At 42.4% G+C, this 22,582-nt stretch overlaps 1 protein-coding gene across 1 annotated transcript in view; it reads right to left on the bottom strand.

Annotated features, from left to right (window-relative positions):
* Positions 1-3,253: 3,253 nt before the first annotated feature.
* The window catches only part of LOC145404028 (uncharacterized), a 128,776-nt gene continuing 109,447 nt past the window's right edge, over positions 3,254-22,582 (bottom strand). The window contains exons 11-12 of the mRNA XM_080275631.1: positions 22,240-22,359; positions 3,254-7,141 (exon numbers count right to left, since the gene is read on the bottom strand). Of these exons, the coding sequence (XP_080131757.1) occupies positions 5,228-7,141; positions 22,240-22,359 (2,034 nt within the window). The 3' untranslated portion in view covers positions 3,254-5,227. The remainder of the gene's footprint in view (positions 7,142-22,239; positions 22,360-22,582) is intronic.

Genomic DNA, 22,582 nt, shown 5'->3' with positions numbered 1-22,582 from the left:
AGTAATCTATGATATAAATGCAAAACATAATCCAAACACTGTCTTGTTCCCTGAAATTCAACGCAGAGAGAGTAACTCAAACTCACACCAAAAAACAGTCATTCTTACTGTTTGGTGTGGTGGTGATTATGACAATGTGGTGTGGTGATGTTTATAACCATAAGTTGTTGTGACACTTATGATCCTGTAATGTGGTGGTGACAATGACAATGTGGCGAAGTGATGTTTATACCCATGAGTTGTAGCGGTGTTGATGACCATGTGGTGTGCTAGTGTTTATGACCACAGGATTACTGATGCTTGTGACCATGTGGTGTGGATATGATAATGACTATAATGGGATGCACATTTTTATGTCCATGTGTAGTACAGTAGTAATATTTATGACCATGGGGTGTAGTAGCATGGTGGTGTGTATGACCATGAGGTGTTGTATACCGTATGTACAGTACACTCTCAATTATCCAGCGTAATTCAGCCAAGCCCTAAGCTAGTTAATGCAAAACACCAGATATTGCAGAGTACTCCCCTTGGCTCAATATTCAGTATCGAGCCAGATACTGCATTACTATCTGTCTCGAACCTCTATGCTAAAAATTTTCCCATGAGTAAAAGATGAAAATTAAGCTTAAAATACTATAACATATTGATATAATACAGTAATACAAGACGAGCTGGGTACTGTTTATGGGACAGTTGATACACCTCAACGCCAGATATTGCATAGAAGTTTTCGGGACTGGATATTGCATAATTTCACCAGATATTACTTTCATACAGCTGAGCCAGCAGCACCAGATATTGCTTTAATAGAGCCAAGCCAGCAGCGCCAGATATTGCATTGGGCCGGATATTGCAATGATGTACAACTGAGTTAAAGTAGTAGTAGTTGTTCCCTAGGCAGTCTGGCCAAACAGTCCCGAGTCCCTATGGAAGGCCATTGCCGAGACTGGGCTTTCTCACAGAGCTCTAAAGGAGTGTATGTTGTGTTGTTGGAATAGGTGATTGTGTGCAATGCAGTCTTCCATAATGTGCTTAATAGTATGGGGTGGTGTGTTACATTTTGGACAGGCATCAGCAATGGAGTCATCCAGCCTCTTCTGGTAACTTAAGAGGGCTGGATGATGCCCACATCTCAGCCTGGCCAGGTGGACTCTGTCCTCATGAGGGAGATAGGATACAGAAGGATGGATATGAAGAGGCTGTGCATGCAACTGTGTGTTGTCTTTAAGTGACTGAATGGAATAGCGAGTGATTTGAGTATGGATATGCTTCTGGAAGCTGGTCTGAGGCGGGTGAGGGGGGGAGAGATGACAGTATTTGTGTATGATATGTGCTGAGTGTTGTTTTGATATTCCTTGGTGTGTGTGGATGTGCTGTCATGTAGTGTAGTGGATTTTATGGGTTTGTGGAGGCTGCAGCAAGGATTTGGGTGCCTCGCATGTCTAGGTGATCCTTGACTTTGAGGACTTTGGTTTCTTGGTATGGATGGTCTGTTGGTGTAGTAGCTGTGCAGTCTGTGATTATTTTTAAGGCCATGTTCTGTATTGTCTGTAGGATGTTGTAGTGTGTTTTAGTGAGGTTAGGAGCCCAAGCAGGGCTTCCATAATTCATCACTGAATGTATATATTGTTTGTACACTGTGGTGGTGGTTTCTTTGCTGTGTCCAAATGTTGTATGGGCAAGTGACCTCAAGGCATTGAGTCTTGGTGTTATTTTATTTTTAATGTTTGTGATGTGTTGTTTAAATGACACTGATGTATGTTACACCAAGGATTTTGGGGTGGGTGGGTGGGTGGTATGGGAGTGTTGTTTATGGTGAGATGTGGAATGTGACTGTGTTCTGCTGTCCAGTTTGTGAGATGGGTCACTGTAGATTAGGCTGGGGCTATTTTGAGCGTCTGTAGTGAACCATTTGTGTAGTGTGTTGGGGTAAGGTTGGAGGATGTGTGCAGCTGTGTCTATGTTTTGGTGTGTACATGTAAGTGTTATGTCATCTGCATAGGAAGCTATGTGTATCTGTGGTGTGTGGGGTGTGGGGTGTGGAGATGTCATGCATGTATAAGTTAAAGCGTGTAGGGGACAAAACAGATCCTTGGGGGACGCCATTTGTGAAGTCTCTGATGTTCGAAGACTGACTGGCAAATGTTGCATGTGAACATCTGCCTGCTAAGTAGTTTGCCAGCCATCTTTTTGTGTTATTGTGCATGTTTGTGTTGAATATTTTGTTTGTTAGGTTGTGGCAGGTGATGGCATCTCAAGCTTTGTTAATGTCTAGTGTGACTAGGAGTGTTCTATGTGGTGGCCTAGATGAATTCATGCCACCAAAATCTCTCTGTGTAAGGTCTGTAAGAAGGGTGTTTGTGGAGAGTAGTGGCCTAAAGCCATGTTGTAAAGGGGCTAGGGGGGTGTGAGGTGTAACTAGTTGTAGTACCAGTCATTCAGTGACTTTCAAGGGGGTACAGAGGAGTGTGATGGAGCAGTGTGAGGAAGGTAATGTGGGGTCTTTGTTGGGTTTAGGGATAGTGATGCTAATGCCATGCTTCCAGATGTTGGGTATTATGTTGTATGAGTGGCTGTAGTTTGATATACTGGTGAGTGCTTGTATGCCTTGTGGTCCTAGGTGTTTAGTGTGAACGTTGCTTATGTTGTCTGGTCCACAGGCAGATAAATGCTTAAGGTTGCTAATGATATGCTTCACCTGGCTGTAAGTGAAAGGTGCGTAGTCTGGGTCTGCTGGGAATTGTCTCTTACGTCAGATGATTACGTCGGTCATCGCGATGGGGGTTTAGATGGCTGACATGTGAGAAGTGATTGATAAGAGTCTTTGCTTGTTGTATGTTTGAAGGTAACTGAGTTTACTGTACACACACACACACACACACATATATATATATATATATATATATATATATATGTGTGTGTGTATATATATGGTAACTGAAGAAGTTCAAATTAAATAAGATATGGAATGGAGGGAGAGAGCATGGCCATGACCACTAGCTGCTGAGGGAAGCACGAAGACCAAAAGGTTGAGAACCATTGCTCCAGTAAATATTCTTTCTTGTTTCCTTAGCAACCATGCTTTCACAGTTCATGTCATCAGGTCAGTAAGTGTGCTTATCAGTGCTGGGTGCATTTAAGGCCAATTTGGGGAGGCTGGGGCAAGCTTAGAGGGTCATGGGGGTGATGATGGGGAAGTACGGTAGTGATAAAAATATTGTTTAAAATATGTTCTTTTATTTGTACAGCGACCACCAAGCTTTTCTAACACAAGATGATGTAGTGCATTATAGGCGATCATTCTGTCCAAGAAAAATATACTGAAAAAGAAAATTACCAAAAAAATAACCTGATCACTGTATATATATATATATATATATATATATATATATATATCCATACATCTTTGTCTTCTATTATATATACCTTTCAACACATGTAAGCAATCACAAATAGCTGGAAAACAATATTTCCAAATGATTATGTGTCAGTCACATAGCAAATGAGGTATAATATCCCACGTGGGTGGGCAGTGTGATTTCTATTGCCAAGTCCAGGTGCAAATGACTTCCATCATCGATTCTAGACCAAAAATGTCAAAACAGAAAAGCTGAAAAATCAATTACTTCTTGGAGTGCGTGAAAGTTAGATAACAAAAGGTGCGGCAATGAATGAGCTCCCATATCAACAGACAATGGATATCAAACATTCAGTATCGAAGCTGATCTGCAATACTAACCAGTTATATCAAAATAAGACAGTTAAATAACAATTTCCCACAATGGAGCATCATCATCATCATCCAATCCTACACTGCCCCATGAGGAGCATAGGCGTGGGGCTAAGAAAGTTGATCCCGACATTTAAGATGAGAGTGACCAGCCTCACCCATCCCTGAGTGGGATTACGTGAGCAATAAACCCCAACCATCCCTTGGATATAAACTTTCACCGGCTCAATCCGACTGAAGTGCTGTAATTGCCCACTTAACCACCAGGCACCAAAATTTGGCTATATGGTTACCACCCAGCATAGTAAATGGTTTCCATGTGTACAGGAAACCATCTGGCTTGTCACTCTGTGTAGAGTCACCCACAGGCAGATGGAAGAGGAAAGAATGAAGGAAAGAAAAACAGAAGAGGGAATGTAAAGTCACCTGTAGGCAAAGGGATGAAACATACAGGTAATAAATATACCTCAAATGATGTAAAAAGTGTATGTGAGTGAAACTGCATTTGGATATGTGGCCTGATGATAAATGGGATATAAGGAGTGAAACTATAAGAAACTGAGGTATGGAGGTTGAGGAAACAAAACTGCTTGCAAATGACGCCACTGCAGCACAAGTTGGGATGATGGGCACGTCCTATGCACTGATACAAATTTCCAAATGGGAACAGGAGATTGTTTTTAATATCACCACCAGTCATAGGACAGTCATCTAATTTACTCTTGTTTTGAATCATGTAGCCTTGCTTTGGGCACCTAAACCTCAAAGAGTTATGTGAGACTGAATGTTACTGTTTTAGAAAACCAGATGTTTGCAAGATCTTGAAAATGACTGGAAACCTTGCTAATGTGACAGTAAATGGATGGACTCTGCACCATGGGTGTTTTATAAATATTTTGTTATGGATGATACAGCCTGTGGGATGGATCATGTAACTTCAGTGGTTTGTATGAAGTGCTATCAAATAATGATGATGATAATGCTCATTAATTTGGTACCACGCTCATTGCCTCTACTTTACTACTTATATTTCTTGGGGTAGCAAATTGTATTCTCATGGGTAAAATGGCCCCTACACACCTAGTCCTCTGCAGGCTACTTTCCCTTAACAGCCTTTCATATACTCTTATAGGTTTGACACTTATATCTTTTAATACTGCCACAGCTTCCTTGAATGAAACAAAACAGTACATTAACTTGCAAAATGTGGAAATTATGTGATAAGGAAAAAATGCTAGGCAGCCCTCTTAAACCATGAAAATATGGATCCTACCTAACTCATGGAAAGTTGGAACAGATGATAATGATCATCATACTGAGTCCTTTCAATATACTAAGCATGAACCCTTGTTTTGACTCTAATCATGCTGGCAAGCAAATGAAATAATGGGAATACCAGAATACTGATCAAATTTAATGACAAGGTATCATTTTGATCATCAATGCTAAATGACTGAAATATTATACAGTGTTATGAATATTATAATCAGAGCTTTATCTGTCTGTGTCCACTACTGCTTTATTATTATGATGATGTTTACATTTCTCTTTAGTCCTTGAGTTACTGCACTTTGTACTTTCTGACACTGTCGAGCATTTTTCTTTGGTGCTAAAAGTACAGTTCTTGTGAAGGACGACATTCAGAAACCTTTTAAAATGGTTGTTTCTTTCCTCTTCACTTTTCAGGGCCCACACTGCTGGCCGTATATAATAGTGACTGACCCATGGTGCTAGACTAAAGCTTCCCCGTCCATAAAGAGCTCGCCTCATATCAAGAAACTGGTCTTTGACTATTCTGTGCAAGGAGTTAATAATTTTTGGAAGCTTATGAACTTTCGAGCATTCAGAAAACTTCAGTATGCTGTTCATACCATCACATGGATTATTATTCCAATCAAATGGGATCCACTCATCATCTGATGCTGAACTGAATATGTACTGTTGGACATTCTCTATGATTCTTCCAAAGTAGGATTCATGGTCTGAATACTGTGAGAGCATGTCCTTTACCTCTTGACATTTCACCTCAAACTGTTCAAGTGTGTCACATGACAAAAGGCCTTCTCCACCAAACAAGGCACTGAAAATGTTATCTTTAGCTTTATCGCTGACATTCATTTTCTCACACAGATATTGCTGGACATTTTTCTCCATATGTCTCAAACAAAACACTTGCTGTGATGACGGGAAACATGATGAGAGAGCTTTCATTATAACCTGTTCTTCAGCAGACCCAGCAGTGAGGTTTTCACCACAAAGCTGTACTCTTCCAATACCATCCTGCAACACACCTTGCAAATGAGAAAAAAAACAATGATATCCTAAGAAAGTGCTATCCCAGTGTAAAAAAATAGGTCCCAGCATTACTGGATAACATCTTGCATGTCTTCTTATAAGATTATTATTGTGATAAACTAGTACAGTTAAATAACAGGGACCTAGATTAATGGTTCTATCTATTCCCAAAACACTGGGATGAGCAGAGTCTGCATTACAAAACTGAATGATGTCTTTCAACTGATCATCTGTGTAAAGGGTAACCGATGGAGGCTCATCTTTAAACTCAATCACTTCCCGCATGAATGGATGGCCATTAAGCTGGTTAAGTAAGGTCTGCATGCCATCAGTTGTAAGACGCCGTTTTTTCCTTGGCTTAATTTCACCCATTTTACATTTTGCAATATGTTTTGCATTCTGCACCTGTTTTAAGTCTCTTGGTGCACACAAACCTCCTTCCTGCATCATCTGGTCATAAACTTCCCGAGGAGTCATAAATGGTGTCATCTGTTCTAATCTAGCCTTCACAATGGCTGATGACCTGACATACTCAACAGGGGCTAATCTCGCATTACCATGAGGAGCAGAATACTGAGGATATTCCCCTATGTACTCTATAACAGCTAACTGCTTGATATAATCCATGGATGATGGACAGTGTTTTACAGTGGTTACCCTTTTCCTATAATTTTGGTCCCTCTTGAGTGAGACATAATATTTTTTGAAGACAACAATATCTCTATCTAGTGGCTGTGGATCCATAGGTACTCTACGATTTTTTACATACTTACAGTATAACCCATCTTTTACATCAACATAGTCAAGATTATTCTTCTCTATTATATAGTAGTGTGTTTTCAAAGAGGATTTTGAATGCCAAGCCCCACAATCATCAATATACAAGCTTCGTTTTCCCTGTGCTTGCCGCAAAACATTCTCACTATTGTCTAACAGAAAAAATACATTTTCTTTAACACCATATGGCACTGTATTCCCACTTGGCTCCTCGTGAAGCATCAACTTGAAAAGAGTAAATGGATCTAAAAATTGTCCATCCCCTGGCATACCACCTTCTGGCAGAGGGTGTACACGTCTCCTGATGTTTTCTTCTGGTACGTCTGGTGATTCAGCCTGAAATAACCAAAAGAAAATATCATCACATATGCAAAGTAATTTCTCCAGCTGAGAAGGGTTTTGCTATTCTATTCTGACTAAAACCTAAGCTGTAGGAATTCTGCAACCTCTATAAATAATGGATTCTGCTTAAGTTGGGGGAGCTATGTAAACTCCAAATATAACAGACTGCAGTGTGTGTGTGTGTGTGTGTGTGTGTGTGTGTGTGTGTGTGTGTGTGTGTGTGTGTAATTCACCGGGTCGGTTAGGATCACTTGATGGTCGTGATCGTCAGCTTTTACCCTCCTGGAAGGGAGCTGAGAGCTCATATAGTCCGATCTAAGGGCAAGGCTGTGACCTTCACACCCATCCCCTTGCTCAAGGGGGACAGTAACCACCCACTTCGTCAGTGAAACTTTTCGTAACCTGAGCGAGGCGCGAACTCCCGTCCACCAGTTGGCAAGCAAGAACATTACCACTGCACCAGCAAGCGGTGTGTGTGTGTGTGTGTGTGTGTGTGTGTGTGTGTGTGTGTGTGTGTGTGTGTGTGTGTGTGATATTTACATAGGGGCTAGATATATCCTTTATTGTGTTCTGTGATAAAGTGGTAGAGTGTGCGTCTCACACGCTGGTGGACGTGGGTTTGCCTCCCGCCAGAGTTGTAAAAACTTTGGGAGGCGTTCACTGAGCCACTTACTGCTTTGGCAGACATAAGGGGTGCTGTGGTTGAACCAGTGTCGCATGTTAGTATGCTTGCACCCAGGCGGCTTAAGGTGGGCCGATTACACTTCGTTCGCAGACCACACACACATCCAAAGCCACTCCAACATTACAATAACACTCACAAGTACTTCTCATCCTACTTACAATCTTTACCAGACAGCCTAAGCCACTGGGTAGAGATACACTGGCTGTATCATCCCTGCTTTGGTAGGGATAGGCTGGTCCTACAGTGGACACTCAACAGCTGATGATGATGATGATGACAATGATGATGATGTTTTTCAACATGCATTGTTTGTTTCCAAGCTAAATGTAATAGTCTGGAGGCGGCAAGAGTTAATATTAAAAAGACATCAATGGTTTCAAGGGTGTACGATCTTCCAGACAGTATTAATGAGCAGCAGTAATAAATTATGCACAGGTCATGATACACATGCATTGACATATGCACATGGGAGAAAGGCATAAACCACTATAGTACTACGATATCTTCCTATTACAGCTGACAATATTACTACATGTAGGCATGCTGGCTTATAGTAATACTTCTCAAGCCTTAAAACTTATCTTTACTGACATTCTCTTAACTCAATATGCATGTTGCTATGACATCAGTTTTCATATCCATTTCACGGGTGACTCCACACTAAGTGACAAGCCAAATTGTTTCCTGCACACCAGGAAACCATTTATTACGCTCAGTGGTAACCATATAACCAAATTATGGTGCCTGGTCATTTGGTGGTTAATTGAGGCACTCCAATCAGATTGAGCCTGGGCAGGTTTATATCCATGAGATGGTCACGTAATGCCACTCAAGGCTGCTGGGCCTTGATAGCAGGCTGTGAAGCCTATGCCCAGAGTCGGACACATAAAAAAAAAAAAAAAAAAAAAAAAAAAAGGATAAGTGAGTCTGGTCACTTTCATCTTAACCCTTTGACTTACCAATGACGACCTGGGTCGTCATGCATTTGTCAACCTCTGGCGTCAGTGTGACGACTTCGAACGTTATCTAATGTAATCTCTAAAGAAATATTAAGGGAGTCGACATTTTTGTTGGATGACGGGCAAAAGTGGGTGGAGCTAAGCCTGCCACAGCTGGTGCATGCGTGCTCACTTGGTTTGCTTGGCTCAGTGCGGTGTGAGGTTCCTCACAGGTAGGATGTACACCTCTTGACCTCCCGCTGAACACTCATGCTTCTTTTTTTCGCGCGTATATGCAGCATTAGTATTTAAGAAAATACAACAAATAATACATTATTGGAAAGGAAATTTATTCTTCTACATACTGAAGCAAAAACTATTATTACTTCTTGAATAGTTTTTTTTTGGCAAATATTTTTTTAAAGGACAGTGTAAAACTTAAAATGTGAGCTAAATTCTGCTCACTTTTTTTGCATTTTATTTTGGATATACTGTATTGTCTTTTTGGACAATGTACAACAAAGCAAAACTCTTCATCTTCAAAATGAGACCAAAGTGGCCTTTCTATGATGAATAGTAACTTTTCTACGAGCGTTAGAAGTAAAATATCTCTAAGCGACTGGCCTGAAAGCTCTTGAGCGAGAGTTACACGCACAGCCAAAATTTACGCTCCTCCCTTCACGAGACAGGGTTAAATGTCAAGACCAACTTGCCTAGCCCCGGGCTCCTACACTCCTCATGGGGCAACACAGGATTGGATGATGATTGTGATGATAATTTCCCGTACACTGGTTTGACAGTCCTTCTGTCAAGTACCATGTTAAAGAGAGAATGCTAATCATGTACTTCTCTATAATACTTCATTCATTCATGTTTTATCCCTTGTCAATTCCTTAGCTTCATCAGCTTTCATACAGTACCTACAGTACTTTACCATATCCACCCACTATACCTCCTCCCAACTTCAAACTCACTCACATCCATCTTTTTCACCACATTATCTTATTTCTTCTCTCCATGTGACCACACCATCTAAGAGCCCTCCAGAGTTACGTATGTTGTAAATACCTTCACATATCCTAAAAAAAATAAAAATAAAAATAAAGTCACAGGATATTATGACGGCCTTTTACCTTCTCTATTATCACTCTATCTTATAATCTTACAACACTCAGAAGACTTATCAAGCATTAATTTTTGCACTCACATTGGTCACCACTGCTTTTGTATAAAAACATTTGAATAACATCACACCATAAAGTGATCTTATCTGTGTGGGGCTCAAACCCACCTTGCCGCTGCAGGTCTAAAAAATGTTTGGCTGTCATGCAATTATGGCATTTTTTTCAGATCCATACACCTCAACCTACTGCAGTGGGGAGGTAATGATTTGGGATCTGAGAAGAAAAAGGTAAAAATTATGTGATGGTTACCGTACATATCTTTTAGATTTGCGAGGAGAGGTGAGTTAGAGCCCCACGCAAATGAGAGTGCTTTATGGCATGATATTATTTAACCTGTCATTAACCTGTGGATTGCAAGCCACAGCTCAGGCTAGGAAGCGTCGCGTTGCGAGCCACAGTTCAGGCCATGCTGGCTGTGCATCAACGCTAACTACTCCACCCCTACACAAACTTAAGCATGGTGCTATGCAAAGACAGAGAGAGAGAGAGAGAGAGAGAGATTTTTTTTTTTTTTTTTTTTCACCAGCTGATACCCTGGATGTTTAACTTCAAGTTTATAATAAACAAAAACAATTTTTTTTTTTTCTTCACAATTCCCCTATGCAAACTTATGCATGGGGGTACGCAAAGACGGAGATTTTTTTTTTTTTTTTTTTTTTTTTTTTTCCCACCAGATGATGCCCTGGATGTTTATCTTCAAGTTAAAAAAAAAAAAAAAAAATGCACAACACAGGGTGGGATAAAAAAGGGTAATTGCACAATCCATGGGTTAATATAAAAACATTTAAATTCACTACCACTCACACTGCAAGAGATTGGGGTATGTAGAGTGCTGTATGGTATGATATTATTTAACATGTCATTAATATTTAAACATTGAAATTCACTACCACTCACACTCTTAAGATATTGGAGTGTGTGGATCTGAAAAGTAAAATGTGATAATTAAGTGATGGCCACACATCCTTTCTACCTGCAGTGGTGAGGTGGGTTCAAGCACCACACAGATGAGGGTGCTTCATGGTACGATGTTAGTCAACTTGTCATTAATACACAGACAAAAGCATTTGTTGCCTGTTGATCATGAAGTGGAATTCTCTAATATCAAAAGTCTGGTGGATGACTGTAAATTAGAGTGAATGTAAATACAGGAGGCAGATAATGTCTGAGGAGATAGAACGTAGCCTGGAGAATAATGTGAGGGGATGCTTGAACCTGTCTTGGTGCATTAAGTACCAAGGGAAGAAAATGTACAGTACCAGGAAAAAAGAGAAATACATGGGCACAAAAAGGTTGGGACTATGAAGTAACAGCTTGGGGTGGGGGGAGAATGCATCAGTGAAATTATTAACCCTCTCGCACTCTTTTGACGCCACCTGCGTCCAACCACTTCCAAGTACTGAGTGACAAGTCTCTCACCAGCCCAGACCTCACACTTCCCACACTCCTCACTCAGCGATTCGTGCGGTGTCAGAAACTGATTTCAATCATTTCATTCCACCACCCATATTTTAACTGTATTGTTTTGAAACTTGATTATGATATAAATTAATGAAAAAAAAAAAAAAAAAAAAAAAAAAAAAACTAAAAAAAAGAAAATACCATATTGTGTCATTCACTTTTTTATTCAATGCTCATTTACAGGCATATAAACATTTTGGCAATGATTATAAAATATTGTAGAGCATTTATCTGCGATCCATTTCATTAAAAAAAAAAAAAAAAAAAAAAAAAAAAAAGGACATTTCCAGCTATACTAGAAAATGTTTTATAGCATACGGAATAACAATAGTCGTTCATCACGCCTGGCCGCTCTGAGTGAACTGTTTCCTATCATTTCATTCTCGACCGCCCAGACCTCACGCTCCCCACAATCCTCACTCTGATCTGTGCGGCAACGAAAAATGATTGCAACCATTTCATTTCCCTGCCCTAATTTTTAGCTGTATTGTTATGAAACTGATACATGTTACAAATGAATAAATGATCTTCCTAATGAATGAAAAAATAAATAAATAAAGGATATAAAGCACCATACTGTATCGTTCAGTAATGTATTCATTTACTGACCTATATACAGTACTCACACACTGTATATATGTCAGTGTGTAAATGAATACATTACTGAATGATACGGTATGGTGTTTTATATCCTTTATATATACAGTATATATATATATATATATATATATATATATATATATATATATACACCATCCAATCCTACATAGCCCCATGAGGAGCTTAGGAGCCCAGGGTTAGGCAGTTGGTCCTGACATAAGATGAGAGTGACAAGCCTCACTCATCCCTGAGTGGCATTACGTGAGCAATAAACCCCAACCACCCCTTGGATATAAACCTTCACCAGCTCAATCCGACTGGAGTGCAATAATTACCCACTACACCACCAGGTGCCAAAATCTGCTTATACAGTTACCACACAGCATTGTACTTGGTTTCCTGGTGTACAGGAAACCATTTGGCTTGTCACTCAGTGTAGTCACCCACAGACAGAAGGAAGACAGACAGAAGAGGGAGTGTAAAGTCACCCGTGGGCAGAAGGACGAGGAAAGACTGAAGGAAGGAAAGACAAGAGAGGATGGAAGGAAAGAAGGATGGAGGAGAGGAAAGGACAGACACCAGAGAGCAGCATTACATCGAGTGAGTGGATGGTGAGCGCCCCCACCTACCACATATACCGTATATATACATATATATATCCTTGCCAGATGCCTGAATCCCATTCGGGGTGGCCACAAACAAATCGCCTCCAAGTCGTCCTGTCCCCCGCCGTTTCACTGCCCCGCTCCCAACTCACACCCTCCTCTCTCATATACCTCTCCACCCCATCCCTCCATCTCATCCTCAGCCTCCCCCTCCCTCTTCCTCCCTCAACCTCACTCACGTACAGTTTCTTCGTCAGTCTTTCACCCTCCATCCTCTCCACATGGCCAAACCACCTCAGTGTATTCCTCCTAACGCTGCCTATCACATCCACATCCACACCACAACGCTCCTTTATATCCTCATTTGTCAGCCTGTCTCTCCATGTGACTCCACAGGCTCCTCTTAAAAAAATTCATTTCCACTGCTCTCACTCATGACTTGTGTCCTTCCAGCAACATCCAAGATTCACTTCCATACATTAGAGTTGGTATAACAATACTTTCATGTAGTAACTTTTTCACTTCCATGCTCACTTCCCTGCTTCTTATCACTGCTTTCAAGGAACCAGCAACCTTTCTTCCCTGCTGTACCCTTTCAAGCACTTCATTCTCCAAACCTCCATCCTTACTCATCACACTACCCGAGTACTTAAACGTACTCACATTTTCCAATTCCTCACCATCCATCCTCGCTGTACATTCACTGACTTCGCCTCTCTCAAAGACCATCACTTTACTCTTCCCTACATTCACCTTTAGATTCTGTTTCTTACACACTCTCCCAAACTCATCCACCGAGCCTTGCAGCTCTCCTTTGTCTTCACTCAACAACACAACACAGTATCATCTGCAAACAACAGTACAGGGAGTTTCCAAACACTACCCTCTCTCACCAGGGCCACTCCAACATCCACTATCCTATCTTGTACCTCTTTTATTATCCCATCCATGTACAGATTGAACAACCATGGAGACATGACACATCCCTGTTTTAACCCAACCTTCCAAGAGAAAAATTCACTCAGTTCACCATCCACATGCACTGCAGCCTTAGCATCATCATACATACTCTTCACAGCATTCAACAACTTCCCATCTACTCCATATATTCTTAACACTTTCCACAATCCTTGTCTATCCACCCTGTCATATGCTTTCTCCAAATCCATGAAAGCCACTTTCCCTTCTCTAGAAACTTTTCCACTAGAGATCTAAGAATGAATATCTGATCTACACAACCTCTTCCCTTCCTAAAGCCTCCCTGTTCTTCTCCAACTAATTCCTCTGTTCTTTCTCTAACTCTGTCAAGAAGTATCCTACCATACACTTTTCCTATTATACTAAGAAGACAGATGTCCCTATGAGTACCACACACTTCTTTTTCCCCTTTTCCTTTGTACAAGGGAATAATTATACCTGACTTCCAATCCTCCGGGACTCTACCTTCTTCCCAGGCCACTCTGCACATCTTCCACATTCATTGTACTACTATCTCCCCCATACTTCAGCATTTCACCACACACTCCATCAATTCCTGGGGCTTCCCCAATTTAACTTTCTTCATTGCTTCCACAACTTCTATCCTACTGATTTCTTCCTCTCTTCTCACCTCCCTCCTGCTTCCAGCCATTCCCCAGCCACTTATACTCGCATTAATTCCATCCTGTATGTTCAACAATTCCTTAAAGTGTTCTCTCCATCTGCTCACTTTTTCTCCCTTCTCCACTAGTAATCTACCATTATTATCTTTCATTCCCCTGCTAACTTCACTTCCACCCTGTCTTACTCTTTTCACCTCTTTCCAAAACATTTTCTTACAGTCCCTCCACTTTACACTCAAGTTCCTTCCAAATTCCTCATCCACTTTCTTCTTATTCTCTCTTACTAATCTTTTCACCTCTCTCTTTCTATATATAACTCTCTCTTCCGCCTCTCAACTTCGTCACGCCCCTATTTCTCATCCATTCATTGTATGCTTTCTTCTTTTGTGCCACAGCCTGTCTCACCTCTTCATTCCACCTCGCTGTTCCTTGCACACCCCTCCGTCTTCTCTTCATCCCACACACCACATCACATGCTGCACATATTTCTTCTGTAAATATCCTGCACACACCTTCCACGTCCCCCATCTGCTCCAATTCATATTTGCCCAATTGTTCCTCCACTTCTCTCTTATACTCTGACTTTTTCTCATCCTCTTGTAACCTTTCCACTCTCCTTACAAATACTCCTTCTTCCCATCCTTCCCTTCTTCTATTTCTCTATCTTACTTGGATCTTGATTCTGGACATCACCAAGTAGTGGTCAGAAAGTCCACTCCCCCAACCTCTATAAGCTCTTGCATCCATTACACATCTTCGCATCCTTTCATCCACAAACACATAATCAATCATTGCCTTCCTTTCATTCAGTTCACCACCCACTCTTCTCATCACTCGCCATGTATACCTGTGGATCATTTTGTGCTTGATGAGGGTATTGGCAATCACCAACCCCCTCCCAGCACAAATGTCCACTAATGCACTGCCATTCTCATCTATCTCAGCAGGCACACCCCACTCACCAATTATTCCATCCACCTCCATATTCCTTACTTTACCATTCATATCACCGATCAAAAATACTCTCTCATTCCTTCCAAACCTTTCCATGCACACTTCCACATTTGTCCAGAACTCTTCTCTCGCTATGCTTGCACGATCTTGCGCTGGCGCATACACACACACACAATCGCCCACATTTGTATTCCAACTTTCAATCTTACCCACACAATCCTTGACCCAACTGATCCATACTGTCTTATGCTCTTCTTCCATTTTTTACTCACAACTATTCATACTCCTTCTTTTGCCCTCTCATTCTCACCTACTCCTGCACATATACCCCATCCATACTCCCATTCTCTCACACTCTCACCTTTCCATTTCGTTTCAGTTATTCCGCACACATCAACTTTCGCACCCTCAAGCACCTGGACAATCTCTCTTTCACCTCATCATTCGCTCCCCTTACATTCTACGTTCCGATTACCATGTCCTTTGTCTGGTCCTTGGTCGTCATCTTTTGGTCAGTCCTTGTCCGAGGCTTACTGTTTGTCTTTTTTGTTAGTTGTTTTCCGGGGAGGGACACTAACCCTCCGCCAACCCTTTTAGTCACCTTTTATGACAAGCAGGGATACTGGGGGAGTATTCTTGAAAAAAAAAAAAAAAAAACTACCATCAGGGGTAGGGTATATATATATATATATATATATATATATATATAAATATATATATATAGTAATCCCTCCAATATCCGAACACCCAATATCCGAACATCCCCACTAACCAGACATAATCGTCCCGAGATCCAATATTCCCAAAATGGTCCGAAAACCACAAAAAAATCGGAAAAAAAAAAAAAAAAAATTCCCACCCGTAATTTGACCTTGCCGTGCGCGGCGCGGGACAGCTTTGTTGTGGTGTGTCATTCCTCCGACGTCTGATAGAGCACACCTGCATCCTCCCCACTTTCCGCTTGTCTCTTGCCGCGAGTGCATGCTCGTTGTCTTGGCTGCCCACGTGCTCGCTTTTGTGGTGGTTCCTTACCTGCTGCAGGCACTCCTGCTGCTCTCGGGCCTCTTATTAGTGTGTGTGATGATGGCCTCGCCACCTGAGAAGAGGAAGAGAGTGGTGTTGACTCTGGAGAAGAAACAGGAGATATTGGAGAAAGTAGATGCGGGGTGGTCTTCTTCCCGCATCCTCCGCGAGTTCAACCTGGCCCGATCTACTCTGTTCGATATCAAGAGATCCCGAGACAAACTCATGCAGTACACGGCTGACTTCTCTTCGAGAAGCAAACGCAACGTGGAGAGGAAGGTGATGTTTACTCCCAAGTTTGCTGAAATCGACCGCTCCACGTTGATTTGGTATTGACAGCAACGTGCTGCTGGTGTGATGGTACGTGGTACAGAGCTGAAGGCTGCTGCTGAGAAGTTTGCCAGGCTTCACGACGCCCTAGACTTCAAGGCATCCGAGGGTTGGCTCTTCGCGTTCAAGTTACGGCATGGCCTTACCAACTGTAAAGCTCATGGCGAAGCTTTGGACGTTGATGAGGATAGAGTTGACGAGTTTCGGCACAAGGTGAAGGGCTTGATCGACAGGGAGGGCCTCACTCTCGATCAAGTCTACAACGCTGACGAAACTGGTTTATTCTATCACTCTTTGCCAACGAACACTCTAGCTGAGGAGACGGAGAAATGTGTACCTGGCCGCAAGCTCTCCAAGCAACGGACATCTGCTTTGTGTTGTGCCAATGCTAAAGGCATGCACCGGCTTAAGGCCATTATTGTTGGCTGTGCAAAGCAGCCTCGGTGTCTTCGTGGGGTGATGGATGTCTTTCCTGTCGTCTGGTACCATTCTTTGAAGGCATGGTTTACAGCCCAGATCTTCAGAGACTGGTTCCACTGCCACTTTGTCAAGGAGGTCATCAATTACCAGACGAAGACACTGGAAATCCCGCGCGACCGGGTAAAGGCCCTCCTCCTTGACAATGCACCGGCCCACCCGTGTGACAAGGACTTGGTGGCTGAGAATGGCCGGATTAGGTGCATGTTTCTGCCACCTAATATGACTGCTCTCATCCAACCAGTGGACCAAGGAGTGATCGTGGCAACAAAGCGCCCGTACCGCCGGAAGTTCCTGTACGAGGTGATGGTTGTTCTTGAGGACGAGGACGAGCGCAGGGAGGGACAGGACATGCGAGGCCAGCGAACTTTGGAAAACCTTTGCCGCTACAACATCAAGTCCGCAATCTACAACTGGGCCAGTGCATGGAAGGAAGTCCCTCTCAAGACTCTAGAAAATGGTTGGTCTCGTCTGCTTCTCGGAACAGACGTGGAGTACGATTTTCTAGGGTTTGACGTGGATGACTTCCATGCACGGCTATGTACGCATGGCGACGATGCTGATGTGGACGATGTGCAAGAGTGGTTGGATGACGATGAGGGTGATCCTGGGTATTAGACATTGTCTGATATTGAGATTGCATCTTCAATTGCTGGTGTCAGTACCCAGCTTGAAGATTCCGATAAGGACGGCGACGATGATGCGGACTTCTCTCAGCATGACACTACTCCAGCCATCCCCAAGCTGAGCGCACTCCGGGAACACCTAGAGTTCGTTCTCGACTACCTGGAACACCCGGACTGCGACAGGGAGATGGGGCCCTTGGGACTTGTGGAGGAAGTGCGTGCTTTCAGGCAGTGCATCATCAATTGTCAGAATCGTTGGTCCTTGCGTCAATCAACAATTGACAGTTTTTTCAGGCCCGTGACCCCCGCTGTGCCCAGCCCTGGCTCCACTCCGTTGCCTCCCCAAGACAGGCCCTCATGCTCCGAGCCACAGCCCAGCACATCAGCCACGGTGAGTTTGCGTCTATCTTCAGAGTCGTCTGCAGTGGGTATGCCATCACCACGACCCAGCGACGCACCCCTAGGTCACCTGCCAGTGATACTCTCAGACTCTGACAGTGATTCAACAGCAAGAACTTCTCCACTAGACCACACAGGAATTTACAGTGTTGTGCAGTGAAAAAAAACTGTGTTGTGTTAAGGAATTACAGTTGTGAGTGAAAAGACAAATTTGGAACAAAATTTAACATAAATAGACCTGCTTGTTTTTGCTTTGGAAAATGGTTAGAAGAGTGGGAAAAGTTAAAGTGCAGAGTGCAACACTTGGTAAGTTAGAATGGAGCCTAAGTTAGACAAGTGTGCGCACTGTGAAGAGAACAGACTTCTGAGTGCAATTGACTAAGTTCAGTGCAAAACTTCATGAACAGTGTTCTGAAAGTGCTTCAGGAAATCCTTCTTACTGTCAGAGTCCGACAGGAGGTGGTTATTCATCGAGATGGCCATGGACTTGCTGTAAGTACGCAGAATGTTTCATACTGTACTTTTTTCCATACTATACTTACCTCAAACACCTCATTTCACTTTTTAATGTCCTTTATTGGTGTGGATAGGCTGTTAGGAGCTATGCATGTGCAGTAGGAAGGTGTTTTTCTGAGTTAGGCTAGGTTAGGGTCCACAAGTACCATGTAACTTGCAATACTTTGGTGATAGAAACTCCGTGTACAAACAGCTAGATAAGGAGTTTATTACAAGCTCACAGTAAAACAGTCTGCCCGGCTAGGATGTCTGCTATCAACTGATGCAATAACGCCGTCTTCAGGCGTGGGAAAGCATGCTGACCTAGCAATTTAGTGGGGGCATGTATGCATTGGGGGGGGACATATATACATCGGGGTAGACATATTGTGGAGGGGGTACAACCAGTCCAGGAGCCAGTAACCAGAATGTTTAATATTGTATGAACCTACCTCAAAACCCTCATTTTATGCTTCTTTTGCATTTATTTCAGTCATTTATGTGCCTTATTGGTGTGATTTGGGTCTTAAATAGGTGCTATGCATGTCCAGAGGGAGTTGTATAGGTGTTTCTCTGAGTTAGGGTCCATAAGTACAAGTCCATAAGCTGGGGCCCAATATCCGGACAGGACCACTATCCGGACCTGCCTAAGGCCCTATTACGTCGGATATTGGAGGGATTACTGTATATATATATATATATATATATATATATATATATATATATATATATATATATATATATATATATTCATTCATTAGGAAGATCATTTATTCATTTTTAATATGCATCAGTTTCATAACTATCTATCTATAGCCCGACGCCTTAATCCCGCAAAGGGTGGCCGCAGACAAAACGCCTCCAAGTCGCTCTGTCACCCACCATTTGACTACCCTCCCCCCAACTCACCCCCCCCTCCCTCATATACCTCTCAACTCCATCCCTCCACCTCATCATCAGTCTACCTCTCCCTCTCCCTCCCTCCACCTCACCTACATACACCCTCTTAGTCAGTCTTTCATTCTTCATTCTCTTCACATGTCCAAACCACCTCAGTGTATTTCTCCTAATCTTCTCAACCACATCCACATCCACCCCACAGCGTTCCTTCACTTCTTCATTCATCAACCTGTCCCTCCACGTCACTCCACATGCTCCTCTCAAGTAACTCATTCCCACTGCTCTCACTCTTGACTTCTTCCCCTCTTGCAAGGTCCACGCCTCGCTTCCATATGTCAGAGTAGGGATCACAATACTATCATGCAGTGACTCATTAACTTCCATACTCACCTCCCTATTTCTCATCACTGCTTTCAGTGTACCAACAACCTTCCTTCCCTGCTGTACCCTTTCACGCACCTCATCCCCCAAAGTTCCATCCTTACTCATCACACTACCCAAGTACTTGAATGCACTCACATTCTCCATATCTTCACCATCCAACCTCACTGCACACTCTGTGACTTCATTCCTCTCAAACACCATAACTTTACTTTTGTTTACATTAACTTTCAGATTCCTCCTCCTACACACTGTCCCAAATTCATTCACCAAACCTTGCAACTCCCATTCATCTTCACTCAACAATACTGTATCATCAGCAAACAGCAACACCGGAAGCTTCCAAACCTCACCCTCATTCATTAGAGCCACCCCCACATCCACTGCCCTACCCTGCACCTCCTTTACAACCCCATCCATGTATATATTAAACAGCCATGGAGACATCACACAACCCTGTTTTAGTCCCACATTGAGATCAAAGAACTCTCTCAGCTCACCATCCACTCGCACCGTAGCCCTAGCTCCCTCGTACATACTCTTCACAGCACTCAACAATTTCCCCTCCACTCCATATATTCTTAATACCTTCCACATACCTTGCCTATCTATTCTGTCATAAGCTTTCTCCAAGTCCATGAAGGCAGCATACACTTTCCTTTCCTTCTTTAGATACTTCTCCACTAAACATCTTAGAACAAATATCTGATCTACACACCCTTTTCCCTTCCTAAATCCCCCTTGTTCTTCTCCAACTAGCTCCTCTGTCATATGCCTAACCCTATCAATGAGTATTCTACCATATATTTTACCAGTCACACTAAGAAGGCAAATACCCCTATGGTTACCACATACATCTCTCTCCCCTTTTCCTTTGTATAAAGGAACAATTATACCTGATTTCCAGTCCTCTGGAACCCTTCCCTCTTCCCAAGCCAATCTACACAACTTTCATATCCACTCCACAACAATCTCAACCCCATACCTAAGCATTTCACCACACACTCCATCAATTCCTGGGGCCTTTCCCAACTTAATCTTCTTCATCGCTTCCACTACTTCCGCCCTACAGTTAAAAATTAGGGCAGGGGAATGAAATGATTGTAATCATTTTTCGATGCCGCACAAATCACTAAGTTAGGAATGTGGGGAGTGTGAGGTCTGGGCAGACGAGAATGAAATGATAGGAAACAGTTCGCTCAGAGTGGCCAGGCGTGATGAACGTTATTCTGTATGCCATAAAAGATTTTCTATTTATATGTCTGTGAGTAAATGGGCATTGAATAAATAAATGGTACAATATGGTAATTCTTTTTTTTTTTTTTTTCTTTAATTTTTTTCGTTCAATAGGAAAATCAGACAACAAATTATTGTGAAAAAAATACAGCAAATTATGTGGTTGGACTCAACCTACGTCGAAAGAGGGTGAGTGGTTGATTTCACTTGGATGAATCCTGAGTCAAAAGAATGCGAGCGGTGGATTTCACTTGGGCGAATCCTGCGTTGAAAGAATGTGAGCGGTTGGATTCTTCACCGGGCCCCCGTGTATGAAAGGGTTAACATATATATACAGTACTCTAACCTCATCCCAATTTCTGAATAGAGATACAGTTCTTTGATCTCTTATAGGACATGAATCAGAAGCTCCAGTTTCATCTCCCTCTTGCATACCACACAAGCTACAAGGCAGTTAACACCACAAGTGGCAGGTAGTAGGTTTTACACATCCCTATACAGGGAGTGGTGGGGACAAGCCCCTACTCCTACTCTTTCGCTGTTAATTATAACATACAGGAACTCTGCCCTCCTCTGGTATCCATCCATCCATTATCAATCCTACGTTGCCCCATGAGGAGCGTAGAAGCCCAGGGCTAGGCAGTTGGTCCTGACATTTAAGATGAGAGTGACCAGCCTCACTGACCCCTGAGTGGCATTACATGAGAAATAAACACCAATCACCCCTAGGATATAAACCTTCACCGGTTCAATCCGACTGGAGCACAATAATTACCCACTAAACCACCACGCGCCAAAATTTGGTTATATGGTTACCACCCAGCGTAGTAAATGGTTTCCTGGTGTACAAGAAACCATTTGGCTTGTCACTCAGTGTAAAGTCACCCACAGGCAGAAGTGAGAGGAAAGAATGAAGGAATGAAAGACAGAAGAGGGAGTGTCAAGTCACCCATAGGCAGAAAGAAGAGAAAAGAATGAAGGAAAAAAAGACAGAAGAAGATGGATGGAAACAAGGATGGAGGAGAGGACAGGGAAGACACCAGAGAGCAGCACTACACTGGGTGAGTGGATGGTGGGCGCCCCCACGTACCTACATAATATATATATTTTTTTCATCACCAACAGCTTATCTGTAAAGTTCATTTAAACTGATTATGGAGGTCACACAAAATTCATGCTCTATATTACAGTACTTACCTCATTGTATGTGTCTGCTCTTGTTGATTTTTTCTTATGCTTTGTACCTGCACGACCTCTCTCTCTTGCCCAGTGTTTTCGGGCAGACCATGTAGAGCTTGTTGGCTCTATTTTGGCTTCCTGTGGAGAAAATAGATGTATATGTTTATATAGCTACTAAGTGCAACAGGAATGTGAAAACACATCTAAATGGAGAAAAAAAATGTAGTAAATGGCTAATGAGGAGTTAGGGAAAAAATTAATGCAAATTTCAATGAAACTGCGAAGTATTTCAGGGAAGTGCAACAGCGCTGAAATGACCAAAGTAAAAGGTCAGAAACATTAAAAAAGGAGTTTGGTCACT

This window comes from Coenobita brevimanus, chromosome 62 (genome assembly GCF_032717465.1).
Source record: "Coenobita brevimanus isolate Jiangsu-jjx chromosome 62, ASM3271746v2, whole genome shotgun sequence".
Classification (NCBI taxonomy): Eukaryota; Metazoa; Arthropoda; class Malacostraca; order Decapoda; family Coenobitidae; genus Coenobita; species Coenobita brevimanus.
Note: the sequence above shows the minus strand (reverse complement) of the source record. Positions and strands in the feature narration are given on the sequence as shown.